General features: G+C 40.8%; 1 protein-coding gene across 1 annotated transcript in view; it reads right to left on the minus strand.

The window, feature by feature from the left end:
• LOC103474998 (potassium voltage-gated channel subfamily H member 3-like) overlaps positions 1-16,935 on the minus strand; it is a 39,090-nt gene that overhangs the window by 11,535 nt on the left and 10,620 nt on the right. The window contains exons 2-10 of the mRNA XM_008426351.2: positions 10,313-10,546; positions 10,083-10,214; positions 8,889-9,034; positions 8,503-8,761; positions 7,261-7,418; positions 5,605-5,812; positions 3,278-3,649; positions 2,625-2,824; positions 1,518-1,767 (exon numbers count right to left, since the gene is read on the minus strand). Coding sequence (XP_008424573.1) covers positions 1,518-1,767; positions 2,625-2,824; positions 3,278-3,649; positions 5,605-5,812; positions 7,261-7,418; positions 8,503-8,761; positions 8,889-9,034; positions 10,083-10,214; positions 10,313-10,546 — 1,959 coding nt within the window. The remainder of the gene's footprint in view (positions 1-1,517; positions 1,768-2,624; positions 2,825-3,277; positions 3,650-5,604; positions 5,813-7,260; positions 7,419-8,502; positions 8,762-8,888; positions 9,035-10,082; positions 10,215-10,312; positions 10,547-16,935) is intronic.

Below are 16,935 nucleotides of genomic sequence, written 5' to 3' on the forward strand. Positions count from 1 at the left end.
GGAGAGTGTGTCGTGTGTGTGTGCGTGTGAGTGTTTGTGTTTCTGGGAAAACACACGAGGAGGAGGGAGCAGGAAGAGCTCAGTGCTGTTTTAATATCCACATGCCGGCGCACGAGCATCAAACTAATGAGCACGGCGTCTATCCTCTGTGGGCAGTGCTCATTTTATTATTTACAGCAGTTAGGCCTTTGGTTTAAAAAGCTGCGTTGCTAATTTTCGGTTGGCGCTTTGTGTGAGGCTGAACTGTTTCCAGGACTGTTTGGGATTCTGTTTGTGCTTCTGTATTCTGTTTTATCCTTGTTCTGTGGACGGGAAGTAGTGTCAGCATTCGCGTTGCGGGACATGACCCTGGAGAGGTTCTTTTATCTGGAGGAGTAATACTGACACACGTCTGAGGCTTTTCAACAAAGAGGGGAGGATGTAGCTTTGTTTTCTTTCACTCATTATTTTCTTTGGTTATGAATTTTTGGGGGTTTCTTTTGCCCTTCTTATTGTTTTGAATAACAGGTTGAACTTCTGGTACAGGTTTTTTCACTTTTTGCTTTTTTTTGTCACGTTTCAGGTCATCAAACACATTTTTAAGATTGAACTTCAAAAAGAAGTTTTCAAATGATGATTCCATTTTTTGGGAAAAACAGCTGCACTAACCAACCTGACCCTGTGTGGAAAAACAAGCGTCCTTCTAGTTAAACCACAAACTGGGATTGTTTTTGTTTGCTTTATTTAGAATTGAAGAGATTACTAAAACAGCACTTGTCTCACAACATGAAGAAGGCAAAAAGTTCTCAGAAAGCGAAACTCTGAGTGTGAGTCTGAAAGTCATAAATAGATGAAAAACAAAAGTCTGATTCACTTTTCTTGGTGTTTTTTCTTTTGAGTTGAACCAGTGTCTGAAAGCGAGTTTAAATCTCACATTCATGCAGTTTAAAGTTTGTTATCAGGACTTCAGGGCTCTGCTAACCATCTCAGTGAAACTCTATCTTCACAATGGGGCGTGAATTGTTTTTTCCAGAGGGGCAACTTAATACCAACATTACTGCAGTTTTGTGAATACTGAGCCTGTGCTTGATTAGGTTCTGACACTCTGTAAAGCATCGAATGATCGATGACTTCATAAGTGCTAAATGGCTTCTTTTTCTCATAGGTCCTTTTTACAGGTCGCAATAATCATTCAGAAGAAGTGTTAGAACTGTGTTCATAGTGGTTTTTATCCTTAGATAATTGGACTCTTCTCCTCGATGATGCAGCATTCGCTATGTTTTCTTAAGCCAAGCTCCAACGTGTAGGTTTGTGAGTCACCTTCCTACCGGAATCTAGGAGGGCTTCTTTGGTTTGGACTCCTCAACAAAAAAGACCTTCAAGATTCAGGTGGAAAAATGGCTCCGATTAGCGTCGGACACCTGGTACGCACCGGATCTGATGAGCTTACCGACGACAGATGAAGCAGAACATAAAATCCCGGAGCTAACGTGGACGTAAGCTTTTAATGACTGTCACTCTAAAATGGTTTCATTTACCCAGAATGGCCAGAACGGTGTTATCCTTCAGAACCTCCATAGATCCTGAGCAGACGAAGTATATCGCCTGGAGAGCGTCGCCCTGGCGGATGAGGAACTCTCCTGGAGCACAAAAGGAGGTCTTGATGATGAGCGACAGGGACCGGAGACACCCCCTGCTGGCTGACTCAAACAGCGGCAGCTGAAGCAGTTCTTTATTCAGGTGCATGGCTATGTCAGCTCTCAGCTCGTCGGGGAAGTCCTTCAGCAACTGGAGAGAAGTTCAGGAGAAAACCGTCACTAGACGGGCTACAGCCAAGTCTTTACGCAGCTTTAAGAGATGTCTTCTCCTTCTGCTTCGTTCTCTGACCATTACTGTGTGGGAAGGGGGAAGTAACTGGCAAAATGAAACTTTTCACCTTCCCACATATTCACAACTGATACACGGATCTAGCAAACAGCTACGCATCGTCTCCGCAAATTTACAGGAATCGCAAACGTGCCGGTGAACGGCCACTAAAGAGATTATTGAAAAGGGCCTCACAACACTTCAAATTATAAAACTGATTTTTACATCTAATTAAGATAACCTGAGTAAAACTGAATGCCTTTTTAAAATAATTTCTACTTGAGTACTACCAGACCTATGTTAAATGTTAAATGTTAAAGTAAAAAAAAAAGGATTATTTATCTAGATTTTAATTCATGGAAAGACCCAACCAAGTCTGAACTTAATGTGTGTTCATTAATCTGTTAAATTAAGAGTCACTCCAGCATGATGGGAGACAAAATACAACTCAAATCCTCCCTGTCCACTGAATGAGGCCTCAGATCAAATTAATCCTATTGCTACATGCAAAGTCAATGCAAAAGAAAACATTTTACGCTTTATGCCACATTTCAAAGAATTTAAGTGATTGTTGGACATTTGATCTTTCAAAAACCAGACATTTAAAAACAGCTTTTCTTCTTAATAGTATTTATATTTGTTGAATGCCACACAATGACAGACATAATATGTCAGAGTCGTCGTTTCTGAATGTCTCAACGTTTGCGTGCGTTACCTCAGCATTTGGCGTCTGAAGGTGAAATGTTCCATGTCTGGCCCATGCAGTCGAGCTCTCCTACCTCGCTGACGTCGATGCCGTTGTTGACGGACCAGGTTGTCTGGAAGCACTCCATCATGCGCTGCTCCAAGGCCTTCGGTAGCCGATGCACACGGATGAAGTCCTTCAGGTCCTTGGTGCGGGTGTGGTAGAGGGAGCGACGCGAGTACATTCTCTGAATGATGGCCGTCACATTTCCAAAGACCACAGCGTGCATTAAGGCTACGGAGGAGACAGCAGAAGGAATAGAAAGGCTTCAGACGAGCTCTTCTATTGTTATTTTTTGTATTTTGCTTATATTCTCTTGCCGAGACCTCCAGGAGAGGAGTATTTCAAAGATTTCATAAGGCAATTCCCTTTAATTGGGTTCTGTCATCGTACTTAGCGACATGTTCAGAAAACAGCAAGTGTTTGCATTTGTGACGGTAGGCTGTTTCTTTGTTTTTCTCTCAAACATCCAGTTGACATGTAATCTACATGAAACACCAGCAGAAGGGGCAGAAAAGCTTTGATGGTTGATATGAAGATTTTGTAATGCCAGTGAGCTTTGGAGTGGTTATTGTTTTTTTTAACCTAACGTAAATGGAAAATCTGATAGATGTATACATTTTTTTAACAGATTAATCATCAGACTACTAAAATAATCCTCAGTATAGTTGTTGAGGTTTAGCTCACCTCCAATCAGCATGGTGCAAATCGAGAAGATCTTCTCGGAGTCGGTGTTGGCCGAGACGTTGCCGAAGCCCACGCTAGTGAGACTGCTCAGAGCGAAGTAGAGCGACGTCACGTAGGAGCTCCTGACGGACGGCCCCCCGCTCAGCGTCATCCCCGAGCCGTTCAGCATCCTCAGTCTGGTCCTGGTGCCGTTCCACTGGCTCGGGCCCGCCGCCCCCGTCACGTTCAGCGCCTCCAGCCCCGAAGCGTTCCAGTGACTGGAGTTGGCGGCTGTCACTGCGCCGTGAGGGGAATCCGAAACGCCCAGCAGGGAGGTGAGAGGAGTCAGGAAGTATGGCGTTCCCAGGCGTTTGGCCAGTTCATGGAGCCAGCCTGGTGGGAGAAGAAGGGGACCGTCCAGAAGAGGTTGTTATCTTAATGAGAATACATAGGTGACCTTTTCTGGATGGCCTTGCAGTGAAAACAATGTTTTGGAGGGAAGCAGGAACTTTGTCATGTTTCTGAATTCAGATAGACAGTTATGGCTCTCTAACATTTCAGGAGATGTCAGGATGCATTTATTTTTGTGCGTAGATGAGATTGGTCACCTTTTCCTTTCAGTGAAGCTGCAACACTTTTATTTGTTGTTTGGAAGGAAACATTGGTAGAAATAGAAAAAAATAGTTAGAGAGATACATACAGTAAGTAAATAACTTCCTAATACTGAAATGGTAAAAAATTTGCAACCTAGGGAAGCTCAGTTGATGGAATAGAGTCACTGACTTTGCAGCAATCCCTTCTTTTGGTGTGGAAACAAAAAAGAATTTTATGGCCTTTAATATACCAAAATTCAAAGATTTCTTCCTCAAGACTTAATGGTTATCTACCAACTACTTTTCCTCAATGTTCTCGCTCTCTTCCCAGAACTTAGCAGATACTTTCAGAAACCCCCAGGTACTTTCCAAGACTTACCATGCAAGTTCCTGAAACTATTATTTTCAGTAAAGTTCTGAAGAGGAACACTTAAGAGCCAGGATATGATCTGGTGTCTTCCAAGAAAGTTTGGGGAAAGTACAAGGTAAAATCCAGAATGCATCTGTTTGAGTAAAGCTGCTGAAAAGTTCAGATAAAGTCCACATTTCCACATTTCCTCATGCAATGGAGATTATTATTATTATTATTATTATTATTATTATTATTATTATTATTATTATTATTATTATTATTATTATTATTATTAGTAGTAGTAGTAGTAGTAGCAGTAGTAGTAGTAGTAGTAGTATTTTGTCTTACCTTTAAATTAAGAGTTTCTTGTCTTTAAATGATTATATTTCACAGTGTGCAGCTGAGAATTACAGATGAAGGATTCTGAATTTGCGATTGTATTTTGCGACGCTTTAAAAGCCACGCATCCACATACTCATTAACCCTGAGTGTAGGAGCACTGCTCTGCCCATCGGAAGCAGTTTTATCTTGCTCAATTACACACCCTTTGATTAATGGCTGACCCTCTTCACCATCTGCACTGCAGCCCACCCCCAGTCTATGGTCATATTTGCATCCGAGCAGAGACCTTTCCATTTATGTATGACCAGTCGCAACCTTTATTTTTCACAGTTTTCTGATTTAAATCCCCGGAGCAGTACAGCCACCAGCTCCACATACACCTTCATCGTGTTGTTGTTTAGCACTGGTGAGCGCAGTGGGAGGGGGAACGGATCTCCAGAATTAGAAGTGTTTTCTCAGGAAGAGAACAGGCAAACACCTAATGCCTGGATGCTCTGCTGGAAAGTAATTCACTTGCTACAAACTATGAAGGACCATCTTACGTCTGGTGATAAATGAGCTTTCTGAAAGGTTCAACAGGTGAGTTTCTAAATACCAGAGAGAGCTGCTGAAGTATGCATGTCAGTACTTTTGACTTTTCATTGAGCCTCAGGGAAAAAACTTCAGACTTTGAACAACGGATGAAGACAAGATGATGGTTGATCATCAAGACGAATGATGAGAGACTTCATTATGTTAAATGTTCTATGTTGGAAAGACCTCCATTTGTCTGTCCATCCCAATCCAGTTCCATCCGTCCATCCGTCCGTCTGTCCGTCCGTCTGTCCTTCCGTCCGTCCGTCCGTCCGTCCATCATCCATCCATCCATCCATCCATCCATCCATCCATCCATCCATCCATCCATCCATCCATCCATCCATCCATCCATCCATCCATCCATCCATCCANCATCCATCCATCCATCCATCCATCCATCCATCCATCCATCCATCCATCCATCCATCCATCCATCCATCCATCCATCCATCCATCCATCCATCCAGGCAGACTGACAGACCAACCTATGTCCCAGGAGGCGGGGTTATTGGTCTCAATCTCGCTGCGCCCGATGAAGTACCAGACACAGGCCATCCAGTGTGCCAGGAGGGCGAATGTGGACATGAGCAGTGTGAGGACCACGGCGCTGTACTGGGAGTAACGGTCCAGCTTCTGCAGGAGGCGAAGAAGCCGTAGGAGACGCACCGTCTTCAGCAGGTGGACCCCGAAGTTCTGGGAAAAGGTTGAAGTCCAGTAAAATGAAAAAAGTAAGAAGAATTGGATAATATGAAGTGATTAGTTATTCTGAGATGGAGTAGACTGTTTTGAGTGACTTTAATCAGCCTGCAGTCAGAAAAYTTTAGTAATTAGAATCACTCCTGTTTTTAATGACACTTAAGCATTCAGAAAACCCGTACAGGCTTATAATAGATTGATGAAGCATCTGATCAGAGATTATTGATGGATAAATATGTTTATGCTGAAACTGGAACCATGTTGCAGTTATCATAGATCGCATTTTCCTGCAGCATCATGTTTGTTTGGGTAGCAACAGGTGGTCTGAAAACTAAATCTGCTTATGCTGCAGCTGAGGCTGAATTACAATAGACAGAGAGATGCTTTTTAAATCAGAAGCCATTTCTCCACAGATTGCTGCTTTTCGAGAATTACCTGAAACCTGCTGCAGTGAGAAAGCACACAAACATAAATTGTTATTTCTTCCAGAAAATAATCACAGTGCAGTTTTAAGAATTGGGGTCAGAATTTTAAAAAGCACTAACACTTTATTTTTGTTCTGTAAAACTCCATTTAAGTGGGGTTTTTTTTATTTAAAAAAAAATTGAATAGTACTTCGAGCGTACTGCGGAGGATATTTGTTATTCTTCAATAATTGAGCAATATTGCCACTCTTCAACATCAGCCATATTTGTTGACAACCAGTTGTCAGGTTAAGAGATCATCTCACCTGAGCTGTTCATCTCTGTAGCTATTCCAGAGCTACCATGAAGCCTCTTGGCTACTTTTTTGATTTTCATTGGTGAATTGCACTGCATTGTGTTGGTTTATCGCATAAACTCCAAATAAAATACAATCAAATTCCATTGCTGTGGCTCAACACAATGTAGAAGAGTTGCAGGGTTATAAATTTATTGTATATTCTTTGATGTGTAATAATTTCATTGCCATTTATTTTGTAGGGATCTAAAAGATCTAGCGCTGCTCCCCGCAGTTCAGTTTGCATTTTCAACAGCTTGCATCCGCTTGGCGTCATTTATTTAATCTGGTTCCTGTAATTTATCCTCAGCCTCCTCATTTATCAGCCTAATCACCAGCTAACTAATGAGGAGTTACACAATGAAGCTTGAATTCTCTGGGTTTTTTTCTGCCTTGAAGCAACAGTAAAAAACACATTTTGAAAGAGCTGGAATTCAGGGAAATATTGTTGTCCACACTCTAATTGCGCGCACTTGATATAATTTTGTTGCCATGGTGTTAGCCGAACATTTGCAGCCTTATTTAAAGTCTACTTAAATCAATGCCTGTAGAGAGACTAACAGCAGGGGGAGGCTACTAGGGGTAAAAGAGAATGACGTCTGCGCACTTAAACGCGGAGAACCTATTGTGTTTCCTACAAGAGCGGTCTGTCGGCTTACGGACGTCTTTGAATGCGTCAGACTCACCACGCTGATGTTGAAGGCGTACAGAAGGTCAAAGGGCAAGGCTGCGATCAGATCCACAAACAGCCAGGAGGTGACGTAATGAATGCAAATGGAGCGGGCGTCGTACACGACCTGCCCCGACGTGCTAACGTAGGTCGTTCTGAAATTTAGGACAATATCTGCAACGTAAACACAGAGTGTATGAGCAGCGACAATCACTTACTTTTGCTGCACAAAATATTGGGAAGTGCGCTTATTTTTAAAACCTATTGTTGGTAGCTTAGCTGGCGAACTTTAATGAAACCGGGAGGATTGCAAATTAAAAAATTTCCAAACCAAAATTTATCAAATCTAACAGCGCCATAAGTAAAAAAAAGAGCTACCAGATAACCTACATTTAAATTTACACAAACTGCCTGCAGGGCTTTAGGACAGAAGCCATTTAATCTCCCTTATAGCCAACAGGCACTTTGCAGACACCATTTATACAACTTCCTGTGGCAAACAGTAAAATGGAGCCAGTGTATGTAGTGTGGTAAGGCTGTGAACGGTTAAATCAGCAGCACATTATAGATGTGTAAAAAAGTAATTACACTCTTACTCACTTTTCCTCTTTGAAATTTCCCATCTTAGAACAACAAAGCTTTTATGTCATACAAAAATAACTACAACTGAGCAAATTCAGCTTTCATTATTTATTTATTTTTGTTATTTTAGTCCCAAGAAACTAAAAAAACAACAACAAAAAAAACATGGAAGATTTCATTGCTTTATGTATACGACAAGTTATCAGTGAGCACTGAGTATTTCTCCTTCCCAAGCAGAAGTTATCTTTCCATACACCTGGTCAGGTACCACAAATTTCACTCTCAGGTTGACCCAGATTGGTGATATGAAAAAATAAAACTCAGGGGCAAACTGTGTTCACCCAGACCTGGAGTTTGTTACGGATGGGATGTGAGCTTGACCTGGTTTGTGAAATCGTTCGGGGAAATAAATCACTCGGACAGTCAACAGCAAATTGTGACAGAGGGGGCTGTTTCAAGGGCTGACAACATGTGCTGCATAAACTGTGCAGCTCTTCAAGGAATCCGATTACACGGCACACCTCAAATTTTACATGGATTGCGAAGGAAATCGTAATAAGATGTAGGTGGTGTACGATCCATCATAAGAAGATAACCAAGGATGAAAGATCAGTAATGCTTCTGTCAAAGTGAAACAATTGCATAAAGAAATGCTTATGAGACATAGAAACCTTACCGATGATGAAAAGTATCTCCACCAAGATGTCACTGACACTCGGAGGGTTTCTGGCCGCTGAGACGCCGTCTTCCCGTATCTCCACAGCGGTGAAGCAGACGTTGTAGGGAACAGTGACAGCTACGTAGAAGGTGGCCAGAAGGATGAGCCAGTCCCAGCCGGCCTTGAACGCACCGTAGTGAAGGAGGATGAGGCGGGACTTTTGGACGTCGGCCACCTTGTACTCTGGGATTGGGTTGGCATTGGCTCCGAGAACACTCTTCAAAAAGAGAAGCGCGAGGAACCAAAACATCACCCAAGAAACCGTGAAAGCTTGGAAGGCTCTTAACAAATACTCGGATTACAACAGCGCTTGGTAAAAGACATTCAAACGCAATATGCCTCACATTGTTGATTTTCAGTTTGCTCTTGGTTTTGTCCTGTTTCTGGAGATGACCGGAGAGATGGTAGAGGACGGCACGACTGCGCCGGCGCTCCATGTTGCACCCCGGGGGCCGATTGACCTGATGGACCTCCAGGCCTGTTTCCTCATCTGAAAACAGTCCACAAAAAAAGTCCAACAGACCAACTTATTCATGGTTCAGTATTCACGTAAAACCACAGAACAATTTGCCTCCCTCGACTCCCATATAAATACTTAAAAAGAAAAAAAAAATATTACGGTTTTAAACAGCACCCAAAAGCTTTCACTGGTCTCAATTTCTGCATTTGAAGGCCTTAGCTTGTCTTTCAGTGTTGCATTTATCAGCCGCTTCTTCCAGCTGTGTTACAAAGGCAGGGAGCAGCTCTGTGGAAACGCAATGCTATCTTCTTACAACCCTCTGCTGCTGTTGCAGGGATTAATTACTACGGTTGTCAACGAGCCGAGTAGCATCTTGCAGGAATGTGCAACTGTCGACTGCGGAGGGAAGGACTGGGGAATCCGGAGCATTGATAAAAGTTTTCTTGGCTTTTCCTCGCAGGGAAAAGCCAGATTTTCTCGCGAACAAGCCGTAACAAATCAATCGCAACCTCAGAACAATCCTGCTCCTTCCGGAAGTGTATATTTGCAAAGAATCTGGGTGAGGGAGAAAAACTTACAGAAAGAAGTGTWACATTTTCAGAAGTTTGTATTTGAAGATGAGTATTTGATGGTGGTGCACCTTCATAATTTAGGTCTCTTTTCTAATCCCCAGAAAGAAAAGGTGCAGACTGAACTTCTCCTACAATTCCTGTGTTTGCAAATGAAATACCACAGATTTTTTTTTTGCATTTTTTTATTTTTTATCGCACAGTGTTCACATTCTAATGTATTTAGCATATAGGCCTGGCTACTATCATGCACAAATATCACCACTTTGGCATGTTTATTCACACAATGGGAGGAAGTCCTGAGCAGAAAGGAGGATTCATAACCAAAGCGAAACAGCTGGAAGAACCCAATAAATTTCAGAAAAAAATTAGTTTTACCTCTTACCAAACTCCCTTCTTAATAAAAGCTCAGCTGCAATCCCTCCACTGAATCATTCCATGTGAATTACAGTGGAATTGGATTTCTTTTTTTTTCTCTCTCTCTCTCTTTTTCTCATTTTCGCGCTCACCGGTGTCAGAATCATTGCCCCGATCCAGGTCCTTATTTTCTGTGATGTCCTTGTGCGAGACCAGGAAGAGAACCACCTCGCTCTTCTCATTCTTGATGGGAACTATGTCCAGCAGACACCAGAACTTGTAGCCTTTTGTTGAAGAAGTACAAACATGAATATCATTTTTTAAATATATATATATATATATGCATCAAAGATGATTGAGTGTGACAGCGCCCTCCCCTCACCGCTCTTCTTGTACAGAACGATCTCAGTCTTGAACTCCCGCCGTTCGTCCAGAGCCTTTTGCATCTGCGAGGTGATGCGGTCGCTGGTCTCGCCGCCGTACAGGAAGTGACACATGCAGCTCTTCTGCATCAGCTCGCCGCGGGCGAAGCCGGTCAACTCGCAGAAGCCATCGGAGCAGTAGACGATGGGGAAGACGGACTGGACCTGCGCGTTTCCAAGAACGAAGTTACTGTCTGGGTGGAGGGAAGAAAACGGAGGCAGCACACAGAGAAGGAAAAGACAGTTAGTGGTACCACAGGGTTCTTTTGTTTGTTGTTGTTGTTGTTGCCTTTTTTTTCTTTTCACTTAGTTGCTTCAAATCATCACTCCAATTTTTTTTTGTGTCAGACAAAGGTAAGAGAGGTAAAAACTATTTTCCTTTTGGACAGATGAGTCACAAACCTACTAACACAATCAAAACCAGACTGACAACATAAAGTAGTCTGAGTGACAGAACAAATTCAAGAACAGATGACAAAAAATAAATCATTAATAGGTCTGCAGGTGGCACTTGTCTCAGCTAAGGTCAGAGTTCAACAATAAGGAAGAGAGACTATGTGGAAGTGGCATCCTTAGGAGAGATCCAATGTTCATTTTCCAAAAACAACAATTTCAATAATCTTCAAGGCTTTTGGGAATTTTTAATTTTTTTTTTGCATTGATGAGACAACAATTGATGTTCAGTGAAATGTGATGAAAAACAAAAACAATAGCATCATGTAATACCGTGTTTACATGACGGCATCGAAATGCCTAATTTTCAGAAGAAACGTCTGTGTCTTCCAACCCGCTGTTCACAAACAAAGCCAGCCGGATGAATGTGGGGCAATTGTGAAGCGCCTCTTCAAAGATGAATTGCCATTTTCACGCTTTTCGTGATTTATTAAGTCGAGAGGTCTTGACCTACAATTTCCCCAGGATTTCATGCTAATTCACAGAAGGCAACATTTATGCAAAAACATCATCTCTGCATTTGGGTCTAATTCATCCCGCTTTGAAGGCGAGTCTTTGAGGAGAATTTAGCGAGCCTCCTGATTTTCAATGAACTCCACATCACTTCCATTCTCTTCTGTTTCTCTTCTTATCCGTTTTAGTTCACGTCACCTCTGCTCTACCACCGCTATTCCCTCTACAAGGCTTTATTTTAGAGAAGCATTGCTGTAGAAATCCAAAAATATATTGCTTTGGGCTACAAAGATAACCTGTAGCTACGGGGCAGAGGGGGTTATTAAAAGTAATCTGTGCATGTCATCAGCCTGCAGCTATCATAGCATTAGCGGTGTTCACAAGGTTTCTACAAGTAGTTACTTGTCGGAATTTGGAAATTGTTCTTTGACGAAAATAATTTTTTGTGCTCCATCTTATTATTTAATCTTTACAACTTCAATTTAACATTTTGCAATTCAGTTTTTATCCACATATTGATTTATGCTGAATCTGAAAATATAGTACCACTCAAAACTCCTTAAATCCTTCTAGAAATATGGACAGTTTTGACATAATTTCCACATTTTGTCCTAATTGTAAAAACATTTTCTACAGCTTCAGATGGGAACGACTCAATCACTTTCAGCAGATTTTTTTTGTTTTAGTTTGGAAAAGAGTCCGAGCAAAAACAACAATATTTTTGAAAGTTTTCTGCTGGCGCTGATTGCGAATCGAAACGATTGCACGCTTGTTGAGCAACTATAACGTTATCAGGCAGTGATAAAAAGCCACAGTTTTGACRAGCGACTCAACAGCCCGAGGTATTGGAACAATCTGGACTGAGGACATAATGAAATGTAAAGAGGTGAAACCGATGACTCACGCAGCAAAAGGCATCCATTTCGAGGGAGATAATTAAAGTCCCAAYGTAAATGAATCCCGAGGACCCGAGAGCTCGCTTTGAAGAATGCGAGCAATAAAAAGACAGGCGGAGCAGGCAGGAGAATAAATGATGGGAGCGAGAAGACGAGCGGACAGAGCAGAGATCAGCAGAGACGATGAACAGCGGATAATGAAGTTTTATGATTTGTATATCAACAAAGAACGTTAATCTAAACACGAGTCTGACAAACAGCCTCAGGGCTGAAGGGAGCACATGTGCAAGGGGAAAGTTTTCTAACTTGAGAATTGCTCATTGCAACAAAGTCGACTTGTAACTGATGTGCTTCTAAAGTTAGAATAAGATTTTATCTGTGATTTTTTTTATTTTTAGTTATGAAAAAGCAAATRATATTTAATCCTAGAGTTTAAAGTGAATGRTATTATTTCTACATGCAGGAGCTGATCATGGGTTATATGGTAAGTGGTTTTTCTTTTKAACAAAAACAGAGGCTGAATGCAGTGCAGTGCACACAAACATGTCAGATCTGACCTTTCACCTTCTTTAACGACTTTGTTTTTTAATCATTATAATATTTCTTTACCTTCAGATTTTATTTGGTCTGAGTTCATCTGTGACAATGARTTGTCCACCTTKTGTCCTGCTTGCACCTAACACTGCTTCATGTCTGTTTCTACTTCTTCTGCCATTTTTTACTGTTTCTCTTTATTTACCACTCTTTGATCAAACATTTGTTGTTTTYAAACGTGCTTCGTAAATAAGTCGGATTGGATCTTTAGCCTCARGGAAAAACGGATCTGAAGACGTCGCAGCAGATGAAACAGTGACTGCTGACATCCTCTCCTCAAAACCCCACTTAAAAAGGACCTGACTCGTCCCTGTAAGATTCACCTGATAGAGCGGTTAAACTTTCATTTAATAATTTACTTGTGTGTGCTATTAATCTTTTTCCCAGCTCCTATCTACTGCTCACGTCTTGCAAATATAATACAGATATCCAAGCAGTAGAGGAACTTGGCACAGAACGCAAAGTGCAGTGAGTCAGACGGATTTACGCCGACAACAGCGACGGCGTTGTCGTCTCCTTGAGCGTGTCATTTCCACCAGGTGTGCTAACTAGACGGGGGAAMGGCTGTAATATTGTCTGATTGTTCAAGAGGCTGTGTGATGAAGCGGGGGGCGGAGGCTCGCTGTGATTCTGAGCCATAAGTATGACGCCGCCAGAGACTTTAAAGAGTGTGACAGAGTATAATAGGATTGGATGAATCACTTTGCACAGAAAAAAAAATGTCTTGTGATTTTGGGATGATTAACTGACAGAAAAGATGAACATTTTATTGTTTAGGGAAAGTAACCCAGTCTTGCTTGAATTGTGGCTTAATGATTGTTTTATTATTATTATTATTATTGAGAATATGTCAACCAAATTATTACTGTTTCGTATTTTAGTTCAGCATTTTAAGAGATTATTCAGATTTTTTTTTTTTTTTTACAGTGGGCTTCTCTTGAGAGATTATGGGCAGTAAATGTTTTACCTGTAGCAGATAACTCTGTCCATGTTAAAAATGTTAAAGTCTTAAAATTAGCTTCTGTTGTTTTCTCTAGAGTAGTGGTTCTCAACGTGGGYGGTACCGCCCCCCAGGGGGCGTTGAGAGGACGGCAGGGGGCGCTGGCGGACATTTTTACAAAAGGGGGGCGCTGGGATGCCTTTGGGGGGCGTTTGGTCGAAGGTAAACTTTACACCTTAAATGCACAACAATGCCAGTTTAGACTTTGAGCAACTTGGTAAAACTGTCTTGTGTAACATTAAATCATGGTTGACTGCAACTGTATCGATGGCAGCTCTCCTTCTATTCAGTGTTCGTCAGCTTCTGTTAGCTTCTTGGCGCAGCTCCGTTCTCCTGCTACTGGTAGCTAAAATCACGACACCCTCACTGTGTATCCCACTGATGAACCCATTTAAATAAAGAAATAAAGAAATCCCTCCATGGGTGAGACCACGATAGAGAGCGTTCATTTTATAGCGTTAACACCGGTGCTGTAAGTGRTCCGGTATGAAACGGGGATGATAGAACAACACAGCACTTTTAAATTTCAATAATCAGAATGCAGAAATTGTTTCCGTTGTTTTAAAAGGTTTATGTCAGTCTGCCTTTTCCCCATCGATACGCTTCCCGACCGCCCTGCACCTTAGGGGCTTAAAAAAAAAAAGACGTTCACATTGCGCAAAACTCTGAAACAGGAGAAGCGGGACATAAAACGGAGCGACGAACTAGATGTGAATTATGGCATAAAAACAGAGAATCCGACGCTGAACAGTGAAAAATCAACACATGATGTGAAACACATGATGATTAGGCGGCGCAGCAGGTGATGAGTGAAGATTATTCGTCTTATATTATTCGTCTTATAATGGATAAATGATTAAATAAATCTAGCAACAGGAAAGAAACTAAAGTGGACATAGCAATAAACCAAGAGAGGATAAAACTAATCAAGGGAAACTAAATGGAAATGAATGAAGAACAAAATGCAAAAATAAACTAAGAAACTAAAGTAAATACAGAGGAATAAACTGGTATGGCAAGACCTTATGAGCAATAATTAATACAGAGGACTGTATGGCAAGAATAAACAGACACTATTTCCAGATAAAAGGTAAAATAATATTGCTGAAATGTCATGATTTGTTCAGACCACATCTAGTACTGAGAATAAATATATCTTACAGACCATAACAGTAAATAACTTATCACTTATTTATGTTTTTAATTAGATTGTATATATTTATTTCTTCAATATTATTTTTCATGTCAGTGTTAATGTCATGAGGCTGATGACTCCATGACATCAGCCTAATCAAATCCTAATCAAATCATTAGGATTTGATTAAGAATCAGATTTGTTCTTTGTAATTTCTGTCCAGTAAAACTATTAACCTATAAATCAATAGGCAGGTCTATATAAAGATATAATCCATGTTTCTGTCTCATATTTGTATGGCATTAAAGGACCTGGAACTTTTGTTTTTCCACTGAAAGCTCTGGTTTGCACAATAAATGCCAAGTGGGTGAAGTTTTATGGAAGATACTCTGATGTCCCATTCTCCTGAAGGCAGCACAGAGCTGCACCACCAGAAACCCACAGAAACACTGAAGAGAAGAAGAGTTATGATTAATGTAGTTACAGTTCTATCCATGTTTTAATGTTGCAGAGCTCAGTCGTTTTGCAAATAGTTCAAAGTTTAACTGGCATGTTTTACATCTTTTATCTGGTCATTTTGTGCAAGATTTAACAACTAGAAAATGGCACAAAATAAGAATATTTTTTTCACTCTGACTGGCTGCTGTTAGGCCTACCGATTTTAACTTGAATGTTCATTGCATTTTTCGTGGACACCTGAGAAAATAATTTCTATTCCCATGACCTTTTTGCTCTCTGGGAAATTATTTTTGATGATAAATACAGAAACAAGCATAAAAATCAAAACATCTACAATAGTAATATTAATGATAAAATAATGGTTAGTGCAAAATAGCCTGCAAATTCTTTGGTGGGGGCCTTGGCCCAAAAAAGGTTGAGAAACACTGCTTTAGAGCAATATTTTTCCACGCTCAAATGTTCATATTTGACCTTCGATTTTATTACAATGAAGAATGAAATTCCGTCATCATAGGGGTATTAAAATAAATGAGGCTAAATGCAAGCAAAAGCCACACTTTTCAGATTTTTACATGAAAACCATTCTAAAAAAATTAATCTTTTCTTTCACATTTCACAACTACACACTACTATGTGTTGATCTGCCATGTGAAATTCTAAAAATATATTTTATATGTTCTGGTTGTGGCTTGACAAAATGTAAAAAAATAAATGAATAAACAAGTATTATACTCAAAAACATTTGTATTTTAGCTCCTGCTGAAATAAATGCAAGAACACGCAATAATACTAACTCATTCCTTTGCATTTAAATATTTTAAATTGTTATCCATTTATTGATCCATTTGTTTTTTTGTAAAAAAAAAAAAAAATCTGGTTACATTGTCGGTGCTCCGTTACTTCCCTCCCGGCTTTTGGATCTGATCATTTCTTCTTTGATTCAGTGCCTGCTCTCTCCCCAGGCGCCAGGCAGGCCCGTCACATCCACACTGCAACCCAGGTGTAATAATGATGAGATGAACTACAAAACCCCCGTCACGCTCAGCCGCCGAGCTCCGGGAACCCCGATAAGACCTGGTGCTTACACTGGCTGTGACAGCAGGCTCCCGAATGCTCGCAGCCGACCCAGTGCACAACCGCAATCGATGCGAAGAACTGAACAGTTTAAGTTTGAAGCAAAATTCAAATACGATTCATTACACACAGTTACAGTAATCAAAATTATACTTTTGATGTTAATTTGAATAACCCAAATTCACTTCCTCAGGAAGTTCTGGTTACATAGCACCAATAAAAATACAGAAACGTTATGTTTAGGCCACCCGTGAGAAGGTCTGTGCTAAAATAAGCTGGCTGCTCACAGGAATATGAATGGAAAATTGAGTGGAAGGAAAACGTGTGGAAAAAACTGTTGCAAAAATTGATTATTTGTGGGAGATTTACAAGGAATGGACAGACAGTTAAGCATGCCGGTGGTGGTGGGATGGTTTGTGACATTCAGTGGTGGGAAGTAACGAAGTACAAGTACTTCGTTACTGTACTTAAGTACAGTTTTCGTGTATCTGTACTTTACTTAAGTAGATTTAATAATGG

Source organism: Poecilia reticulata, linkage group LG2, assembly GCF_000633615.1.
Source record: "Poecilia reticulata strain Guanapo linkage group LG2, Guppy_female_1.0+MT, whole genome shotgun sequence".
In the NCBI taxonomy this organism is placed as follows: domain Eukaryota; kingdom Metazoa; phylum Chordata; class Actinopteri; order Cyprinodontiformes; family Poeciliidae; genus Poecilia; species Poecilia reticulata.